General features: G+C 39.9%; 1 protein-coding gene across 3 annotated transcripts in view; it reads right to left on the minus strand.

The window, feature by feature from the left end:
• Positions 1-577: 577 nt before the first annotated feature.
• Anln (anillin actin binding protein) overlaps positions 578-22,148 on the minus strand; it is a 61,824-nt gene continuing 40,253 nt past the window's right edge. For all 3 annotated transcript variants that reach the window (XM_005397767.2, XM_005397764.2, XM_005397763.2), the window contains 4 exons: positions 18,901-18,987; positions 14,826-14,933; positions 4,298-4,470; positions 578-1,855 (listed from right to left, as the gene is read on the minus strand). In XM_005397767.2, the coding sequence (XP_005397824.1) occupies positions 1,732-1,855; positions 4,298-4,470; positions 14,826-14,933; positions 18,901-18,987 (492 nt within the window). In that variant the 3' untranslated portion in view covers positions 578-1,731. The remainder of the gene's footprint in view (positions 1,856-4,297; positions 4,471-14,825; positions 14,934-18,900; positions 18,988-22,148) is intronic.

The following is a 22,148-nucleotide window of genomic DNA, read 5'->3' on the forward strand; positions in this document are numbered from 1 at the left end:
TCTAGCATACTGAACTAGAATGATCTGTAAGGGATACTTCTTTACTTTTTTCTTTACATTACAGCAAATAGTATGTACAGAAATCTTATGAACGAAAGAATGTTTTTGAGTAACATGCATAGTTTAGCTCTGGGAAGACACATAAAGACTGCTACAAGTGCTTATGACAAAGAGACTTTTCACCTTAACTTCTTGGTGCCTCTTGAATTTTGTACCCTATATGTTATGCCTGTTGCAAATTAAACACAAGCCTATCAATAAATACCAGGGACCTTCTCATCAGTCCCATCAAACCTATTTCCTGCCCCGCCTGGTGATGTTACACACATAGTCACCTCTGCTACGCACCTAGGAACCACACACTGTGTCCCCAAGCACACACCCGACTACCGCACTGTGCTGACGTGCCTCAGAAGTGGACCCCTTATCCACACACGCACCGCACAGCCACGCCAAGAACCCACAGAGCAAGTGCTGAGGGAAGGATAACAAAGGTGAGATCCTGTCAAGACGGTATGCCCAGGAAGCCCAGAACTGGGGCCACGCATAGCCTTTCTTCAATAACTGACGCCATAAGCCATGTACAAGTGTTTATTTCAGTAAGAGGTCATAAAATACATTTTTATAATATATATAAGAAAAACATTTGAATGAAAAAAGAAAACAGGAGGTGACAGAAGTTAGTGTTTTAAATGAAATTCAGAAAAGAAGTCCAAAGTGTACTTAAAAGTTGAGACCATGCTTTACAGATATTTTATAATGACAAAAGGTATTAGGTTTTTAAAAGGGATACATGAATTAACATTTTCAGAGTGATTTCAAAATGGGTCACTAGACACTGTCATACAGACATAAAAAAAGACAAGAACTTTGGCAAGCAAAGTATTATTCTATAGCAGCTTGGTAAAAGTTTAGTTCTTTTAATATAAAGGTTCTTCAATTTACATTTGTTCTTGTTGCAGGGATAGAAAGAATTAATATGCATGTTTGGGAGTCTGTAAGCTACATGGCAAAAATAATCATTTCAATAAAGCATGAATTCTATGAAAATGTGCACCACACTGCATATGTAACTGACATGTAAACCATGTAATTAACTCTCCCACATAAAATATTTAACCCCAAATCTCACACAATGTCGCCTGTCTACATCTTTTCTTAAAGGTAGCCTCAAGCTCTAAACTAGTACATTTGCTATTTGAAAAAGTGCTCATCTCCATTATTAAAAATGCTTCTAGAGTCCCTTAGTAATTTTTTTTGCAGTACTGTATTAACAAATCATTGCCCAGGAGATGATTATTAACTTCTGAAAAACCTACTGAGCCTAAGAAGAGATCACCAAACTGGAGGTGTCTGTCCCCATTCCTGGAAGATCTTGCTGCTTCAAGACCCACAGCTCTAAGAGAACAACTCGGAGTTTCATACTTTTAAAAAAATACTTTGTGATGAACACTGAACAATTATATTTCTAGGAAAATGAGACTCTAAGATTTAGCAACAACAACTATAATGAATTGACTTCCAATCATTTATAAATGACAGAAAGCAGTTGACATTTTACATACAAAAGACATAAATACTGCATAATATGTAGTGAATATTTGCACAAACCCTTCCCTGTGTAAAGCTCAAAATGCAATCAGTAAATCTGATGCTCTAAAGTATGTTTTCTTGAGATACACTTATGACATGCACAAGAAATTCTCCACATGATGTGGAAATTCCTGCAGCTTACGGCTTTCCAATAGGCTGGTAGCATGCATCCGGCTGCCAGAGGCGAATATCCACAAGCACCTGGTTGAGTTTCTGCATCCACAGGTCCCGCTCCTCTTTTGTGTCTGCAGACAGCCAGTTCCTACAGGAGCGCACAAAGCAGAGGTCACATTCTCCCCTCCTCGACCCACACCTCAGGTACCCAGACGAGGGGAACAGCGTCAACACAAACTGGTAAAAAAGACCCATCCTTACCATCTCTTAAAGGAGATAACCAAGAGCCAAGGAGTGAGGTGCTTCTCCAAGCACAGCAGAATAAAAATTTCCCCAGTTTGGCTAGGTGATCATAGCACCTCGCTCCATTCCGTGAGTGATGCTTCCAGTCAAAGAAGGTGAGCGTCTGCACACGTGCCTGATGTGTGGGACACCTGCTGTGTGCAGGCAGCTTCCTAGCAAGAGGACCCCAGGCTCAAACCCTGGAGTCCAGTACCCTCCAGCACCAGGCTCCATGAGAGCGGGATCACAGGCATAGGGCCCTCACCAGCCCTACAGGTAATTCTCCTCTGCATTGTTCCCCATTATTTCTGCCCTACTTTGTGGGTAAAACATGGTATTTAGTTATCTCAAAATCCTAAGCCTGTCTATCCTAACCTCTGTCATACTAGCAATCTCTTCCTTGCACTCTTATGAAGCTACAAATAGAATGAATAACAAGTTGGTGGGGCAGGCAAGGGTTGGGAAGAACTCTCACTTACAGTCAGACCACCCTGCTACAGAGAAGAGGCAGCTATTAGGAGGGTTTTCGTTTTGTCTGTAATTTCATTTTTGTGGTACCAGGTACTGTACCCAGTACCTTCACTCTGAGCTACACCCTCAGCCTACTACTTTTTGAGACAGGGTCCCACTGAGTTGCTAAACTGCCCATGGTTTACATTTGTTAAGTTACTGAGTCGGGATTAAATTGAGGTCTGCTGGCCTGGGAAATAGAGAGCACCATCTTATATTCAGGCTCTTGGGTTCAGTCCCCAGCACTGAAACAACTACACAAATCCAAAGGTCCATTGGCTTCAAAGAGGCACTACAAAATCCTGCCTCTCAACTGTGAAGGATCTCTAGTTCCGATCAACAGTGTCTATTTTGAAGTGGGAAACACTGACCAAAAGAGAAATCTTTTGTTTTGAAGAAGGGAAAGACAGCAAGCTAGGTGGGCAGAAATGAAAATGAGGTACATTAAATTTAGATAAAAGGTTGAGGCTGAAAAGGCCCTAATGGATTGTTCAGGCAAGGGGGCTGCAGAATGTTTATACTATCTGATGGCCAGGAGATAACTTTCAGAGCCCCAAACAAAGCTGAAGCAGCAGGCAGGTCTGAATCAGGGATGCAGGGCTCTTTGCACTTGAGCAAAGGTGCACACACCTGGACAATGGTGATACTATAAGGGAAGCTACACAGAAATCAAAGACAGAGTGATTAGAGCAACATGTGGTCTTGCTTCTTCTGCCACAAGGGAGGCCCCAGGAGAAGCGCAGGTGGGCTTCTGCAGTAGGCAGAACACAGGGTTATATGAAAACTGTGATAATGTTACAAGGCACCAAGAGGGCTGCTGCGGCCAGGAACTGTTTAGTGCTGTGCTTTGGTTGGTCCTTTCATTGCACATGGACAGGTCAGTTAACAAACAAAATAATTATAATCCTACTTTCTGTCTCCTATCCTGTCTGATACTACTGCTCCATGAAAGGTTCCTCCCAAGGAAAGGAGTCCAAGAGCCAAGATGAACATATCTGAAAGGAACCTACACATAAGTCTCCAAAGAATGGGTGCTGTAGTTATTTTGAAACACACTGGCAGTCTCAGGACAACTCTTCTACTTTGGTGTAGTGTCTCTTGGATGTAGCTTTCTAATATTTTTGCACTAGAAACCATGGAGCTAGTTTTGCCCACCTCCCTGTCTGCAACATCCGCCAACAGCCTGATGAATAAAAGATTGTGTCAAATCCCATCTGTTGTCCCTAATCGTTAGTTTATATACACTGAAGTTGGGCTTCAGTTTTCTTCTGACCATCTGAGCAAAACAACGTATGTCAGTCCCTAAGCAGTAATTTTTTTCATATATATTTAAGCTCAAGGTTAACAACAGCAATAAAAAAGTGACACTGCCAGAATTTCTCCTGTTAATTGCCAACTAGAACTTTACAGAACAAGACTGGTTTCGTAAGTCGTGTCATCTTACCGAATGAGGGATTTCTCTCTAATGGAACAGAAAGCTGTACAATCCATGAATAACGCTTGACTTTTCAGTTACACACAAAATCATTTAAGCTTAACCCAGAGATTAAGAACTAACTGCCTTGAAAATGCCTGCACTGTGCATATATGTGCAAACAGGACCGGATGTCATACAACCTGAGCATCACACCCACCTCAAATGTATGAACTGATACACTGCTTCACTGCAGTGTGTGCTCCCCCACTAGAGCTGCTCGCTGCTCAAGCTAAGGACCATCTCTGATGCCTGTGTAGTCATAAGAACATAATGGGCAACCAATGACACAGTTAACACAAAGAAGAGTAGGGCAATACATACTTGGTGACACAGAGGGTGTCCCTGCATTGGCTGACAAGAGTCTCCCGGTCATCTTCTCTTTGTGGACGGACAGTAATGAGTTCAAAAGTGTTACGTCTTGCACAAAATTCTCTGTTGGCCGGTTCTATCTGGCGGCTGGTACAATTGGCCAGGTTTATCCTTCCTATGGGATTCTTGAAATGTAAATTTTAAAAATATTACTAGAATATAGGGGGAGGGCAGGGCAGGCAAGTAAAAAGAATCAAGCTGTGTTACGTATATGCACCAATTCCCCATGATGAATGTGATCGTTATGTACTGCAAACACATACTAATAAAAATTTTAAAAATACATAAAAATGTTAATCAAAAATAAAGTGATTTAAGTCAATAAGCACTAAACAGTGGGTAGATTTACATGAATTAAAACTAAAAAGCACCATATGTCAGTCCCTAAGCAGTAATTTTTTTCATATATATTCAAGCTCAAGGTTAAGAAATGATGAGGTTTCTATCCCAGAGTTTCCCTTATTGTTACCAAAGGGAGAACCCCTAAGTACAACAGATATGACATCCTAGCTAAAGTAGTAAAATTAGCAATAACAATAGCATTAAGCACTACTTGGAAATTGAGAAACTGTGATAATCATTGACTTTGTACTTTAGTCCAGAGGAGGAGAATAAAAATGTTCAAGTTCAAAAAATTCCTCAAATACTCCTTCATTCTTTCTTTTCTACCACCTTCTCTAGTTTCCCACACCTTGTGCAAACATTCTTTGTCCTCCAGCTTTGCTTATACTACTTTTGCAGTTTCTTTGTGCACCATGATGCATGATGCATGATGACACCTATACTCCCAGTTACTCAGTATGCCAAAGCAGGAGGATCTTGGGTTCACACATACCCCGGGTAACTTAGTGAGACCCTGTCTCAAAATTTAAAAAACAAAAATAGAGGAAAAGGAAAGCATTATAATATGGTCTAGCAATCCGATTATGGGTATATGCCCAAAGACATGGAAATCAGTATGTCAAAGAGATGTCAGCACTCTATATGGACAGAAGGATCATGTACAATGGCCAAGATACGCAGACAATCTACGTGCCTATCAACAGATGAATGACAGAAATGTGGTCCCTATACAATGGGATAGTATTCAACTGTATATGAGAACAGGACACTGTCATTTACAATACGAAAAAACCTAGAAGACATTATGTTAAGTCACACAAGTCAGGCACAGAGAAACATGTAACATATGATCTCACTTTTGTATGGAATTTCGGAAGGTCAAGTTCACACAAGTACAGGAGGGAAGGGTAATCACCAGAGGCTGGGAAAGGGGAAGAGAAGCACAGACACTGGTCAACAGGAACAAAGTTGAAAATTTTGGGAGGAGTGTGTTCTATTGCACAGCACAATGACTACAATTAATACAAATATTTGTTTCAAAATAGCTAAAAGGGACTGCCTTCTGCCACTGCTCAAGCACACAGGTGAACACCATGGAGGAGGAAAGCACCTCCCATCACCTCTCTGCCACTCAGACCCAGGTGAACCACAGCAAAAGGCACAAAAACAAGCCTTCCCCCCCGCCCCCAGCTCACTACTGCCACAGCTGAGGCAAACTACTTGGGAAGGCCCAGAGACCAAAGGGAACACCAGTGACACGGTAAGGTCTCAACCAGGGCACACAGGATGGACATGTGAGACTAGTGGTGTGAAAAGATTGAAGCAATAGTAACAGTTTGGGCCAGCAGGTGACTGAGGCCTCCACAGGACCTGGAACCAACTCAGGAAGAACTCAGGACTCAGTAACCAGTCCTTTTCTCTCAATTTATTTTATATTTTTTTAATTTTAAAATGTTTTTCTCTTTCTCTCTCTTCCCTTCCCTTTTCTTTTTTTTTTTTTCTTTTCTTTTCTTCTTCTTCCTTTTTTCCCCCTTTGTTTTCTAAACGGCTGGAGAGAACTCTAGTCAGAGAAAACTCATCCTATCCCTCAAACTTATGTGAAAAGTTCACATAATTCCTCAAATACTCCTTCATTTTTTCTTTTCTACCACCTTCTCTATTTTCCCACACCTTGTGCAAACATCCTTTGTCCTCCAGCCTTGCTTCCACTACTTTTGCAGTTTCTTTGTTTTATACACTATCATCTCTAAGTTTCCCCACTTCAGGGTAAAACTACTCTACCAAGGGGAGACACTTTGCATACAAACTCCTAATTTATGATTGGCTTTATTATATACTATAGATTCTCCTCCTCTGGACTAAAGTACAAAGTCAATGATTACCACAGTTTCTCAATTTCCAAGTAGTGCTTAATGCTATTGTTATTGCTAATTTTACTACTCTAGCTAGGATGTCATATCTGTTGTAGTTAGGGGTTCACCCTTCAGTAACAATAAGGGAAGCTCTGGGATAGAAACCTCATCACAGCCCTAAAACAAAGGACTGGGGGCTGAGCCAAAGAGATACCAACATCCTACCCTTATTTAATTGGTAAGATAGGATGTTCTGACAGACACAATCCAAGAATCTCCTACACACAGAAGGCATCCCTGAAAACCACTTTTCCCAGAGAAGCCTTGACACTAGTGATACACTTATCCACTACAAAAACTCACAAGGATCATCACAGAAAACCACATAAAAATTTTTTTTGAAATAGAAAATGACAAGATGAAATAGCAAAATGCAGTCTCAGATCTCCAGCCCACACAGAACAAGTCCAGGACACATCCACACAGAAGAAACTGGAAGACACACAGGAGAAATCTCTCAAAGGATAGCAACTTAAGTAAAGAAACAAATCCATGAGGCCATAGAGGAAATCAGATCAGAAATAATCTCTGAGGTAAAAAAAAAAAAAAGGAAAAAAAAAGAGAGAAACATCTATAAAGGAAATGCTTGGCCAATCTAGAGTAGAGATAGAGAAAAAGTAGATGATAGGAAGAGGATGGAAACCACAAATGATCCATACAGTAAACAAATAAAATGTATATAATGGATTCAAACAGATATCCAGGAAATTAAAAACTACACTGAAAGCTGGCCAAATTGCTTGAATGAAACTGAAGATAGCCAACATCATACTAAATGGACACAAACTGAAAGCTTTCACTCCAAAATCAGGAATAAGATAAGGATGTCCACTATCATCACTCCTATCAATATAGTTCTGGAAACAATAGCCAGAAAAATTAGACAAGAGAGAGAAATAAAAGGAATAAGGATAGGAAAGGAAGAAGTTAATTACCATTATATGCAGGTGACATGATATTCTACATAGAAGACCCCAAAAACTCCACAGAGAGACTTCTAGAATTAACAACCAAACTCAGTAGCATAGCTGATAAAAAGTCAATCCTCACAAATCAACAGCATTCCTGAAACAACAACAAACTCACTGAGAGAAAAATTAGAGAAATCACACCCTTCACAATAGCATTCAAATAAATAAAATACTTAGGAATCAGTCTAACAAAGGAAATAAAAGATCTATACTTTGAAAATTACAGCACTCTGAAAAAAGGAGATCGAAGAGGATAACAGAAAACTGAAAGATAAGGGTCAGGATTATAGGTCAGTGGTAGAGCACTTGTCTAACATGCTCAAGGCCCCAGGTTCAACAGCCAGTACTGGAAAATAAAATGGAAATATATCCCTTGCTCATGAATAGAAAGAACCAACATTATGAAAATGGCCATTCTCCCAACACTGTTACACAGATTTAATACAATCCCGATCAAAATACCACTAGCATTTGGAAATATTTTGGAAACAAAAGAGACCTAGAATAGCAAGGCAATCATGGGCAACAAAGGCAAGGCAGGAAGCATCACAATCCCTGACTTAAAACTATACTACAAAGGTACTGTGATACAATCTGCATAGTACTGGCAAAAACAGACCTGAGGACCAATGGAACAGATTAGAAAATGCAGACACAACTACAAACACACTCAGCCACCTTAACTTTGACAAACAGGCCAAACATGGTCAATGGAAGAAAGATAGCCTCTTTAATAAATGGTGCCAGAAAAACTGACTTTCCACATGCCCAAGACTAACACTAGATTCATGTCTATCACCATGCACTAAACTAAAGTCAAAATGGATCAAAGATCTAAATCAGGCCCCTCAAATTCAAAGACCCAATCCAAAAATGGGCAGTGGAGATGAATACACACTTCTTAGATGAAGAAATACAAATGGCAATATACAAAAAAATGTTCAACATCATTGGTCATCCGAGAAATGCAAATTAAAATAACACTGAGATTCCATCTCACCCCAAAAGGCATAGCCAGCATAAAGAAATCAATCAGTAACAAATGCTGGCAGGGCGGTGGGGAAAAAGGAAATCTTCTCCACTGTCGGTGGGAGTGTAGACTGGTGCAACCACTGTGGAGATCAGTGTGGAGATTCCTCAAAAAACTAGGATTGACAGTCCCATTTGACCCAGCTATTCCCCTTCTACATATTTTCCCAGAAGAATAAAAACATCATATCACAGTGATATATGTGCACCCATGTTTATAGCAGCACAGTTTGAAACAGCTAAATCTTGGAAACAACACAAATGCCTATCGACTGAGGAATGGATAAAAAAGATGTGGTATTTTTATATAATGGAGTGCTACTCAGCTATAAAGAAGTATAAACTCCAGGCTTTTATAGGTAAATGAATGCAACCAGAGGCCATAGTCCTAAGTGAAATAAATCAAACTGACACGAGTACACATGGTCTCGTCTCCCTAGCGTAAGAAACTAAAAAAGTAAATAAGATGCAAAATCTGCAATGGATATTGAGAAAGGGAAAGAAACTGCCCAAAAGGAAAGAACAACTGGGATGAGTGAAGGGAGAAAAGAAGGAAGGGGAAAGAAAATATACACATATACAAGATAGCGAACATAATTATACTACTAATTTCTTTTAGTCCACTGGTAAGATCAGCTTGTGCTTACATTGGTTGACTAATTTTCCATGCCTACATTGTGTAATCTGAGCAACTACTCTGAAGACAACAATATGCAATATATTAACCATTGTTAATTTCTGGTTACCTGTTTTGAAACTCTGTACCATGCTTTTATTTCTTTTTTATCTTTCTTTAAAATAAAAAAAAAATAGCTAAAAGGGGATTTTTAATATTCCTACCACAAAGAAATGATAAGTATTTGAGATGACAGTGAGCTAATCAGTTCCACCGGGTAAATCCACATGTACATAGGCACTGGAACACTGCATTGCACCACATACCTATATTCAATTATTACTTGTCAATTAAAATTAAAAACTAAAATTTTTTAAGTAAAAGTGAACATTGACTCAGGCATATGCGACCCCCTTTAATGAAGGGTCTCTGATTTCTTGAGCATCAGCAAGTTTTAGAAGTGACTGTTTTTTGTACTCTTCTAGTTCCCTTTACCTATTTTCCTGTTCCATACTGGGCTTATACAACTCTTCTGAGATGCTAGGTTCAGTCCAATTATTAGCTGGAGATACTGTGGGTTAAAGAAAATCTAGAGCTGCAGGGGAAGAAGAGTTCTAGTTCTAACAGTCATCTGATTAAATCTATACTTTCTTGGGAAATGGTATTTTGTAGGAAACAGGATGATATTTTAAATGTTTTTCTTACATCAATGGCATGATATGCCTTAATGGTACTGTTCTGTGGCTCACATGGTTTCAGTAATGCTTTAATATTTCTGCTGTGAAGCTTGCAATAGAGTATTTTATCAGTTTTAAATGTTGGCTGCACCTTTTTGTGATCTTTTGCAGTGTAGTAAGTTCACAAGCTAAACTTTAAGAGACAATTTTGTTTCAGATTATGCCTCTTGTCTATTTGGAATCAATATGGTCTTTTCAATCATGGGATTAATAAACAAAAAATAGTTATTTCTTAATCTAAAAATAAGCTAACACTGAGTTACATTGGGCTGAAAGAAACAAATTCAGTATTTATTGCTATTTCTTGCTAGTCATAAAAATTGAAACCAAAAAATATCAACCAAGGTTACTGCCAAATACCCTACAAACCCAAAACAAAGAACCATTAAACAAACAAAACACTATTGTGGATATGGAAAACTTCAAACAGAAAATAAAAAGAACAGTACACTGCACCCCTAAGTACTTCACCCAGCTTCAACAATCAGAAACACATACCCAGCTACCTTTTGTCCATACGTCCCTGTCCTTTCCTCTTTCAATAAATGAAAACCTAGACATAGTATTTCGTGTGTAAATATCTTTTATGTATCTCTAAAAGGTAAGGCCAAACAACTGCCATGTAACTTTGGGAGCCATGTCATTCCTACACTGCAGGAGCCAAAGGGGAGATAAAAATTCATGAGACCAAATGGTCCTGGAAAGGGGAGAGGTACACATATGGGCAGATACAATCTATAAAGCCAATAAAACTGTCAACTCCGTTAGTAATTAAGAAGAGAAATTAAAATGTACCATTTTAAACCCTTACATTGCCTAAGTATGTGGGAACAATAAAAACCTCTGGTAACTAGTTGGAGGATAACAGAAATTCTTATACCCCACTGGTGAAAGTGTAAAATAAAAAATAAAAAGAAGGGGCTGGGGATTTAGCTCAGCGGCACAGCATCTGCCTGGCAAGCGCAAGGTCGTGAGTTCAATTCCTGGTACCGGAAAAAAACAAAAAAAATTAAAAAGAAGTTGGGGATGTAGCTCAGCATGAAGGCCCTGTGTTCAATCCCTGGTACCACCAAAAAGCATATAATTATAATAATAATCATCATCATCATCACATAAAGATGTTTATACATATGCAATCACCATTTTTTTAATTGTAAAAAACCTGACAAATTAAATGACAGTAATAGGGGACTATCTAAATAATGATTTTATGTAGACAGGCATAGTGATAAACACCTGTAATCCCAGTACTAGGGAGACTGACGCAGGAGGATCACCGTGAGTTTGAGGCCAGCCTGAGCTACACAGTGAGTTCACAACAAAAAAAGATTTTATGTTTCTGCCAAGCGTAGTGGCACACACCTATAATCTCAGCTAGCACTCAGGAGGCTGGGGGAGGATTGGTGCAAGTTCAAGGCCAGCCTGGGCCACACAGCAAGACACTGTCTCAAAGAAAACCAAATAAATAAATAAAAACTTAAAAAAATAAATAATTTGAATTTCTAACATAAATGGCAAACTAAACAACCTGAAATACCTCCCATTACATAACCTCTCAAGTGCTACAAAACTATTATACATTCATAAAATAGAAAAAACTATCAAGGGCAAAATCAGTGCAGAAGACAGAATACAGAAGAGTAGACCAGCCTGAAACCCTGGCTTGCCTTGGACCAGCACTAGGAACCCACAGCCTGGCCTGCCATGGACGAAATGATTTCCTATGAAGTCTGATAACGGCTTTAAAATACCCCTGGCAAAGCAGCAAGAATAAAAGCTTTGTGTGTTCTGGACACAGAAACAAAACACAAACATATTTACTGAAGCCAGGAATTCATTATACCATTTCTCATTTGTTTCGTAATCACTTGAATATTTTTAATTATAAAAGGTAAATATATGCAATGGCAGGGTGCATGTGTGTGTACATGTGCATGTGTAAATAACAAAGGTCCATAACAGTGATACACTACTGAGTAACAACAAATTAGGCAAGGTGCCTTATGAGGCACTAAGATCTATTTTAAAGCTATGATAATTAAGACTCGGGTAGAGAAACAGATCAAATGAAACAGCATCGAAACCCTAAAATTAAACCAACAAAAGCAATGACATTTTATCCACATACATACACTGAGTATCTTCATATACACCAGAAAGGACACTGCAAACCAGTTCAGGGAGCAGGGACTGTTCAACAACACTGGCATAATAGGTTGTCCAGAAAAATGTATCTATTTGGAATAAATTAAATGTGAACTATAAAACTTTGTAACTTCAGAAGGAGACATGAGGGAAATTCTTTTCTTGTTTTTGTTTTGGGGACAGTTTTATTATGTAGTTCAGGCTGGCCTTGAACTCACTATACAACCTAAGCTGGCCTTCAATTTGTGGTGACCCTCCTGCCTCAGCTTCCTGACTGCTGGAATTACAGGTGTGACCCACCATGCAAGGAGGCTTAAGAGAAATTTTTTCAACTGCAAAGTAAGAATCAATCAATCAATCTTTCTCTCATTCACTCCTTCATTCATTTATTCCTTTTTTGCTGTTGGATTTTTTTAGGACAGGATCTAGCTATATAACTCAGGCTGGCCTCAAACTTTTGCTAATCCTCCTGCCTCACTTTCCCAAAGGGTGAGCTTATAGACACCTCGCAGTTTTCTTAAGACTCAGAAGAGCACAAACAGTAGATTGACAGAGCTGATTTTCTTAACATTCCATTCAAGAAAAGACTCTTTAAAGCTAAAAGATACACCTGGTCAAAGACTATAGAAACACAATTATAATTTACCAAAAGAAATAGAAAAATATAAAAAAATCAATTAATAGAAGACAAAATATACATCACTATAAATACAAGAAAAAGCCCTTACTCTGGTAATCCGAAAGATACGAAAGAAAAACGTGAGGTAACATTTTGCCTATCTCATACTGACCAAAGGTTAAAAGACCAATTAGCAAGCATTGGTGGGAATAAGGAAAACTATGTATTCTTGCATATTCCTGGTGGGAACAGAAAATTGCACAACCATTTTAAAGAATCATTTGACAAAATCTAGTCAAGTTGAAGACATCCAAATCCTGCACTCATCAATTCTGCTATTAGGTAAAACTCAAGAAAGAACGTCCACTCATGTATATAAAAAGTTAAATCACACCAGCACTGTTTATAAAAGCACCAAATAGAAATAATCTAAGTGTTCATAAATAAGAAAAGGAATAAATTGTGGTAAGGCCTTCTAATGGAATACTATGCTACAGAGAAGAGACAAACTAGAGTTACACACATTAACCTGGACTAACTTCACATTTGTGTTGACCTAATTAAGGCTACTTGTAGAATATATGATTTGTATGTTTAAAAATTGCAATTGGAATAACATAGTTACTATATAGAATAAAAATCCTGGGTTTTTTTGTTTGTTTGTTTTTTGAGACAGGGTCTTACTATATAGTTCAGGCTGGCCTTGAGCTCACTTTATAACTCAGGCTGGTCTCAAACTTGCAAAGATCCTCCTGCCTCAGCCTCCCAAGTGCTGGGATTATAGGTGTGCACCACCACACCCGGCTAGAATAAAATCTTAAGAAATGCATAGGAATGATAAATAATTTTAGCACAGGGATTATCTGTGTGGAGAACTATATGGGGAATGTCCACTGGTCTGATAACAAAGGTTGACTGAAATTATTTTTATGTCTTCTTGAATATCTTAAACATTTCACGTCTTTTTCTTTGGGGTAGGCTCTTACTATACAGTTCAGCCTGGCCTCAAACTCATGACCCTCCTGCCTCAGCCTTCCAAGTGCTAAGATTACAGAATGCACCACCACACCTGGCCATAATATATTTTTAAAATATTAGTAACTTTAATGACAACAATGTAATATTGTTTAACAACTAATAAACAACATTGTAGATATATCTTTATCAACATGGAAAGATGCTAGGATACATCATGAAGCCATTTACGCCGAAGATTGAAATTTTTTAAAATTTTTGCATAAAATTCATACATGTTACCTAGAGAACACATTTCATTATGTTTCACTATAATGGGCAGTCCTAAAATGGACCACTAAGCATTGAAGGGTTAAATAAAAAACAGATGACAAAAGACTGCTGCTCTGGCCTAGGGTGTAGCTTAGTGGTAGAGCATTTTTCCACGATGGTCAAGGTCCTGGGCTCAGTTCCCAGCATAAAGGAAAATAAAACAAAACAAAAAAGGCTTTAAAAAGCACTCTTCTTGTTTTTAAAGCATTCATAAATGGACATAATTATTATTACATATTTTTAAAGTTTAGAAAGATATACATCCAAAATATGAACCGTAATTACCTGTTACGGATGATTTTGCTTTTTAATTCTGCTTACTTCTAGTTTCTAGTTTGGGGCTAATCAATAATCTTACTTGGGTGATAATACTAAATTCTTTTAAAATGAGGGGTAATCTATTAAACAAAATTCTACTGATAAGTTTTAGAAATAAAATCAAAGCCAACTATGGATCGTTTTTCATTACTGTTGTATCACAGACATAAGTAAATCAGTTAGCTAATAAACTATAAAGTTGAATTTAATGTATTTCCAAATTTCCAACTTAAAATTATTATGAAACATTCTAAAGGAAAAGAAAATACACACCTTATGGTATTATAAGGTGGCCAGCTCCCAATGAACGGACAGGATAGAATACTCTCCCGCTCTTTTTCAAACACACACACACACAAACACACACATACCTGCAGCCAGGACATTTAACAGCCAAGAAGTATGCGCAATGGGGAATCTGGGCCGGGAAGCACAGGGACACCTGCATGGACACCCGGCGAACGGCACCAGGGCTTTCCCATGAGCAGTACTATTTAAATTACCTTCCGCCGCTCGTCATCTGGATAGGTCCAATAAGAGATACAGTTTCCAGAAAGAACACACCATCTTCTATGCCAGGCACCAAAGCCACTTACGTCTTCAAATATAGTCTGGAAAGTCAATTGAAATGCTGACATTAGAAACTCAAAGAAAATTTCTTAACAGTGAATGGCTATTCTACATGGGAGGTTTCTGTATATTGTCATCATCCATGTCAAAATCTATTTAAATGAATTTGATTATGTCGTTAACAATTTCCAAACATTCACATCAGAGGTTAACTATAACATCATCTGCATGCCTTTAAGAACATCCAGATATTACCCCCAAATAAATATCTCCTCCTAATTTCAGGCTCTTCAAAAGCATGGTATCCCCATTAAAGGCTCCGAAAAGAAGGGGGTTAGTTCCTCATTTACTGGAGAGGGGACAATATGAATGCCATACCTTTTTTTTTTTGTTTGGGGTGGGAGGTTTAAGATAGGGTCTCACTAGGTGGTTCAGACTGGACTTGAGCTCACTATGAAGCCCAGGCTGGCCTCAGTGACCCTCCTGCCTCAGCCTCCCAAGGGCTGGGATTACAGGCGTGAGGCACCACATGCGGCAATACAGTACATGTTAAAACATTAATGACAAAATATTAAGCTAGAACTATCTTCCTATGTAAGACTGGCATTTAATTTTTATTCAAGAGAACAGTTTTCTAAGAGGGTTAAAAGAGTCAACTCATGATGAGCGGCCCTGCTGAATCCCTGCGATAACCCTCAGAAATGCTGGTCTGCTGCTGGGCCGGCACCACAGGAAGCAGCATCGCCCTGCAGTCGGGCACCAGGCCAACCTCGCCTCCAACATACAAGGGACGTTCTGCAGGGAGCAGGGGGCGCTGAGGCCACACACGGGTCTGCAGACACTGAGACTTATCAATCTGCGCTTTCTTCCAATGAAATAATTCTATGTAAGCAGAAATATAAGTAGAAGCTCTACTTGTAATCACAACAGAGCCCTAATTTATATAAAACCCCTACTTTTAATTATAATTATTTTTCTTTACAAACTTTTATGCTAGAGACCAAAGCAAGGAAAAGAACATTCACGATGCTGTAGATCATGGGTCAGAGCCCTCTCCCCTCAGAGCCGAGAGTACTCCGGGCTTAAAGGCCCAGAGCGTCTGTCACACTCAGCTCTCCTGCTGGGGCCCAAAGAGCCACAGTGGCTGCACATCGTCTGCCTCCTGTGCTGCCCTGTGCTGCAGATGATCCGAAGGCAGCTTTGTGTTTGATTTACAACACATCAAGACCTTTGCACCTTTCAAGTACAATGTCCCCTTTCTGACAGTTGGATAGCTAATAAAAAACTAATGTTATTCGGTGCTTTCTGTGAGAAGCACCTCTATAAATACATTTTTAAAATTATCTCAACCAATCTTTACACCAATCCCATGGTGGTATGATATACACTCTTTTCAATTCCCTAATTTATGGGAAGCTCCCACAGGTACTTTGAGTGAGGAAGGCAAGCTCTGGCCAAGGAGGAAAGTTTCTGGTGTGAGAGGAGGTGTTTCCATGCTAGACTGAGGTTCACTTATTAGCTGAGTTAATTAGCCTGCTCCAAGCAGAGTCCCCCCTGCCCTGCCTTCTCCGCTCCCCTCACTCCTTCCCCTAAAGTGTGCCTCTCTGGGCAACACTGCTTACAGCCCAGGAAGGATACAGGAATCTTATTTCACTCTTAGGTGCAAAAGTTAGTACAGATGGATCACCAGCTCCCTCTTGTGTCTACGTTCACCTTTCACATCACACAGGCAATGAACAGACAAAGATGCTGATGAGAATAACAATTACTGTCACACCATACTGTACTCAGAGAGGAAGGAAAGAGTGGCCTTTTCATCCTTATAGCAAAGGAAACTGAGGGCCAGGGAAATTAAGTGATGACAGTCAGAGGAAGAGCACCCCTGTCCTGCTGTTCACCAATAGAAGCTGAGCCGGCCCAGGACAGGTTTAGAACCTGAACCAGTCTCTCAGGGGCCAGGCATCCTCCCCGGGCTGCCCTGGCTCACCAGGAAGGGATGGGGTTTCCCTTTCCATTGCAGAGAGCTGGGGTCCTGAAAACGCACTGTTCAGGCATGGGACAGAGGATCTGTGAAGGAGTCCTGAGCTCTTCCTCACAACATCTCTCTATGGATGTGATAGAAACAGCCCGTAGGATTCGAGATAGAATGAACTTGATTGCATCTAACTAGAGACCAGCTCAAAAACTAAATAGGTCACGCAATGCATGGAAATGAACTGGCTACTACAACAGGGCCTAGCAGTTGCTGAAGATGTCTACAATGAACTATGACAATATTTACATCAAAAGAGAATGTCAGAAAGTAAACACAGCTTTCAAGTCAGGAATTGTTTTTAAAAAGTCTTTCCAAGACTATTTAGTGCCACCTGCTGGATTTACATGTGAAAAAGCTAAGAAGGAACAGCTATGTTCCTAGGGTCTGTCAGAAGTCCTGGGCCAGGTGGGCTTCTGCTACAGTCCAGCTCTTCTTTCTCACGTTCAACAGCAACTCCACTGGTCTGCAACTCCAATCAGACCGTCCTCCCCAGCCGCCCCCTACACTCGCACACACTCCCACACTAACTCCAGCCATCCGAGACACCTGCCCCTGTCCCAGTGGGCCACCCTTCTCTTCCCCGGGTGAGTGGGCACAGGAAGGGAACTGCAGACCCTTCCATGCCCCTCTTTCCCGGATCCCTTCTCTCCCCAAGGGCTCCAGTCAGTGGCTCCTGAGTTCCTCCTGCTCCCTGCTCCCTTCGGCCTCCCCGGTTTCCTCAGCACAGTTAGGGTGGTTTGGCGTCCAGGCTGCACACTCTACACGCTTGCCTACCACAGGTGCTGCACTGCGCCTGCTGCTTCACTGGTGCTTCTCCCTTGAGTGGAAGGTTATTTTTTGTGACCTATTCTATTCCGGTAGCAGTGTAGGGGAAAGGAGTCCATAAAACTGGGTGCTACACTGTGCTTGCTGCTTCACTGGTGCTTCTCCCTTGAGTGGAGAGTTTTTTGTGACCTATCCTATTCTAGTACCAGTGTAGAAGAAAGGAGTCCGTAAAACTGCGAGGGCCTTGTTGGTCTTTCTGGCCAACCCTGACCAGAAAGAGTTAAAACTTTACTAGAGGAGTAATTAACAAGAAAAGAGAAAGCTGATCAGCCACACTCTAACCAAGTTACCCGGAGCCACCCCTCCCCACCTTACAAAGGGCAGGCTTAAAAGACAGCTCTTTATGTAGTGCACAGTACAGTAGTGTGGCGAACACTTTAGTTTGCTAACAGAAGCATTTGGCAAAATTTTGTTTTCGTTTGCAAACTCTGCATTGAGTAAGCACAACCAAAGCTATTTCTTCCAAAATCGTAGAACAAATTAAATTCGTGAACCCAGGTACCATTGTCTATACTCTCGTTATGTTTCCCTTTACTTAATTGCTAACTCGACATTGTATGTAAGGTCCCTTTAACCAACTCATAAATTCTAGAGATAGTCTGACAGGACAAGGGAAAGCAAATAAAGAGCACTTAAGAATGTGCACATAGAAGATGACACAGGGTGAGGGGTCTTGGGCACTGGGATCCATCTATGACATCCCAGGAAACCAATCAGGTAATGACAAATTCCAAGTAGGGGAAGATCCGTAGCACCCAATGAAAACAGCCAAGAACCAGTGGCCCTCAGGTCCTCTATTTTCCCAGAGCCCCTTACTCTGATTTAACAGGGTAGCTATCTCTCCTCCCTTTTCCCCCGTTCCAATAAAGTACCCAACAAAATGTTTTCCTTTCCTTAAACTTTGTGCACTTATTCCTTTACTGATATGCAGTTTATGAACCCCAGAGCTGCCTTCCCCCCACAGGCATGGGCACCCACACTTGCCCCCAGGAAGCGACATCAGCACAGCGACTGGTATACAGAAGAGAGGCAACAAGTCTTTACCGAACCAGTTTACACTTAATCACAGGCTCCCCTTCCCACGGGACCCCAAGTCTGTATTTCACAAAATGGAAAAAAAGAAATAAAGATCAAGCGATGTTACTTACCAGGAAACCTTTTTCTTCAGCACTTGAATTCACTTGACAGTTTATTTTTAAACAAATGTGACCTTCCAAAGGAGACAAAAAGGGCACCTGCCAACAAAGAGGGTAAATTAATTGCAAAACAGTTTTCTGAGTGCTGTGATTTTTCTTTATAAAACATGTATAAATCATGAAAAATGGCTATAATGTCTAGAAAATATATCATTTTCTAAATGCGGGCTGTAAAACGTGGCCACAAAGCCTGTTTCCTTAGCAACAAATGCTTTTGAAGAATAAATTCATTCAAGGTAGAGCTTGACAAAAACAAATGTCTAAATCCCCAATTAACGTGGGAAAGAAAAACATTTAAAAATAGAACACATGCATGTATCCATTCTCCACCAACAGGAGAATATACCCCAGAGAGCCTGAATAAACCAACCACCCAAATTGATACAATATATATCACACGGCAGTAAAGAACAAGCTGTAGAAATGTGAATGCCAATCTTCAAATTCATATGAAACTGGAAGTTCCAAATAATAAAACAATTTTTTTGTTTGTTTGTTTTTGGTATGGGGAATCAAACTCAGGACCTTGCGCTTGCCAGGCAGGCACTGTGCTACTGAGCTATATCCCCGGTCCAGCATAAAACAATCTTAAAGAGGGAAAAAGTTGGCAGACTTCTATGTACCAGTTGCAAAAACTAATTCAAAGAGCAAGCAATCAAAAGATATGGTACTGATGTAAAGACAGACGTACAACATATGCAATGAAACTGACAGCCCGGAAAGCAAATCGTATATCTGTGGCCAACTGACTTTTGACAAGGATGCTAAGACCAATCGTACTGCAATAGAAGCAAATTTTATGTGTGTGTGTGTGTGTGTGTGTGTGCACAAGTGCATGGCACGCACAGTGCTGGGGATCAACCAGGACCCCGCACTTTTGGGGCAAGAATACTACCACAGAACTACAACCCAGCCCAAATTTCTTTAAGGAAAGGAACCTAAACCTGTCACAGCATATTCTTAGCAACTTAATAATGGTTCGGCTTATAATTTTTTTTATTTTATTAAAAATGCAAAAGCAATATGCATTCAGTAGAAACTGGAAATTTTGAATTCTGATCTTCTCTTAGTTTAGCAATATGTGGCATAAAAACTCTCTTAATACTTTTTCCAGATGCTGCACAGCAGCAGGAGCTATAGCTGGCAGTCAGCCATTCAACCAGGAAGGAAAGAACTGTTATCTGCAACGCACAACACTGCCAGAGAAGGAAGATGCTAGCTTTAACCTGGCTGTGAAAGCCAGTGTTGAAATGTATCTGAAGAACTGAGTTCAATGCAAAGGTCTGAATTGGCCTAAATACACACCAGAGCCCATTACTGAGATGATTCTCACTCTCAACCTCAGCTGACTTGCTAGCTATGGATACACATATACAAACATTATTCCTCCATTCTGTCCACTCAGTTTATTCCAGTGTGCATTATAAGAGGGAGATACATGAAGGAATTCTACTTAGGTGCTCTGAGTTCCAGTTCCAAACATGACGTGACGTTCACAAAAGACCACCAGCTCTACTGCAACAACACTAACGCACTGGCTTCACTTTAAAACTTTATTTTCCTTAAACACATCAAAGAGCTATGGAAGCAGAGAGGGGGCAAAAGCATATCAACAGAACACAGATGAGCTAAATGTTGGAATTCAAACACAAGAACATTTGCAATGTCTTAAAGAATTCAGAGGGAAAAGATTAGCAAAAGTGGGCAATAAGATAACTTCAGCAAAGAAGCTACAAGATCTGGATGAAAATTTCAGAACTAAAAAGATGCCTGAATTAAGGAATTTATTGGATAGGGTTTTCAGGAGATGAGGGAATATCAGGAAAAGATGGACTGGAAAACAGCTAGAAATGATTAAAAATGAAGCACGAAGAAAAAAATTTATGAAAACAAAAAATGTGCCACAGACCTATAAGAAAATGATCAGAAGTCTAACGTGTACTTAAAGAAAGAACTGAACAGAAGAAATACTTCAGTAATACAGCAATACCTCGCTTTACAAATGCTTCTGTCCATGAACACTTTGGTTTGCAAACAGAGGCATTAGCAAAAATTTGCTTCCATTTGCAAACTCTGTGTCAAGTGACAAATAGGACTGTGGCATCTTCTCTGTAACTGCAGAACAAATTAAGTTCACAACTGGGATACCACTGTAATAGTTTGACAATCTGCCAGGACTTACAAAATACACAACTGCAAATACAGAAAAATCTCAGTGAAACCTGGCAGGTTAAATATAAAACATCAGAACAAAACTGTTAAAATCACAACCAAAAAAAAAAAAACAAAACACTGAAAAGAGAAAAGAATCATGGTTGACTTAACAGAAACAACTGCAGCTAGAAATCAAGAGATTAACATCTTTAAAAGGGTAAAAAAAGAAAAACCCGCTAGCCTAGCATCTATACCTAGCGAGAATATACTCAGTTCTAGGTCACAATAGAATGGAGGATGCTATCATCATCAGCTGTCTTTCCTGCTGCTTCATGGAAAAGAATGATATCCTTACCCAGGTGCAGTGGTGTACTCTTCTAATCCCAGCACTTGGGAGGCTGAGCTAGGAGGATTGCTATGAGTCAAAGTCAGCCTAAAGTACATAGCAAGACCCTGTCTCAAACAAACAAAAATAAACAAACAAAACTAGAGGCTGTAGTTTAGTTCAGTATCCCTATTTTGGATCCTCAGTGGCACCAAGGGGAGTAAAAAAAGAAGGAAAGAAGGAAGAGAGGCAGAGAGGGAGGAATCAATCCCTAGATGAATAATCTTAGCTCAATAACTTTGAAAAGTTTTTACTATAAGGTTACTTTCCAACAATTTGATCAAATCCATGAGATGAACTTGTCACTTTCTTTAGAATCAAAACATCATACTATTCCTTGACGATTCTTCTGCCTTTTATTTTTCCATGTGGTCTATTTTAAGCTCCTTAGGCCCCTTTCTCCCAATGCTTATTAACAGAACTCCATTGGTTAGCCCAGAGACTGCTGCTGGCAGACAAAATCTCGGAAAGATGAGAAAATGCACTCTCCCACTCTGAGGCTGCAGTTGCAGGTGGTATTCTTGGTTGGAAGCTGGTCCTAACACAGAAATGAGTCAAGAATGCTCACAAGGTTAAGCCTGCTATTCCCTGTTGAGCATGGAGACTTGTGTGAAAACACTGCAATCCTAACCCATTTAACAAAGGACTGTTTTAAGACATC

The sequence above is a fragment of the Chinchilla lanigera genome, unplaced genomic scaffold (assembly GCF_000276665.1).
Source record: "Chinchilla lanigera isolate Chin_1 unplaced genomic scaffold, ChiLan1.0 scaffold00059, whole genome shotgun sequence".
NCBI classification, from domain to species: domain Eukaryota; kingdom Metazoa; phylum Chordata; class Mammalia; order Rodentia; family Chinchillidae; genus Chinchilla; species Chinchilla lanigera.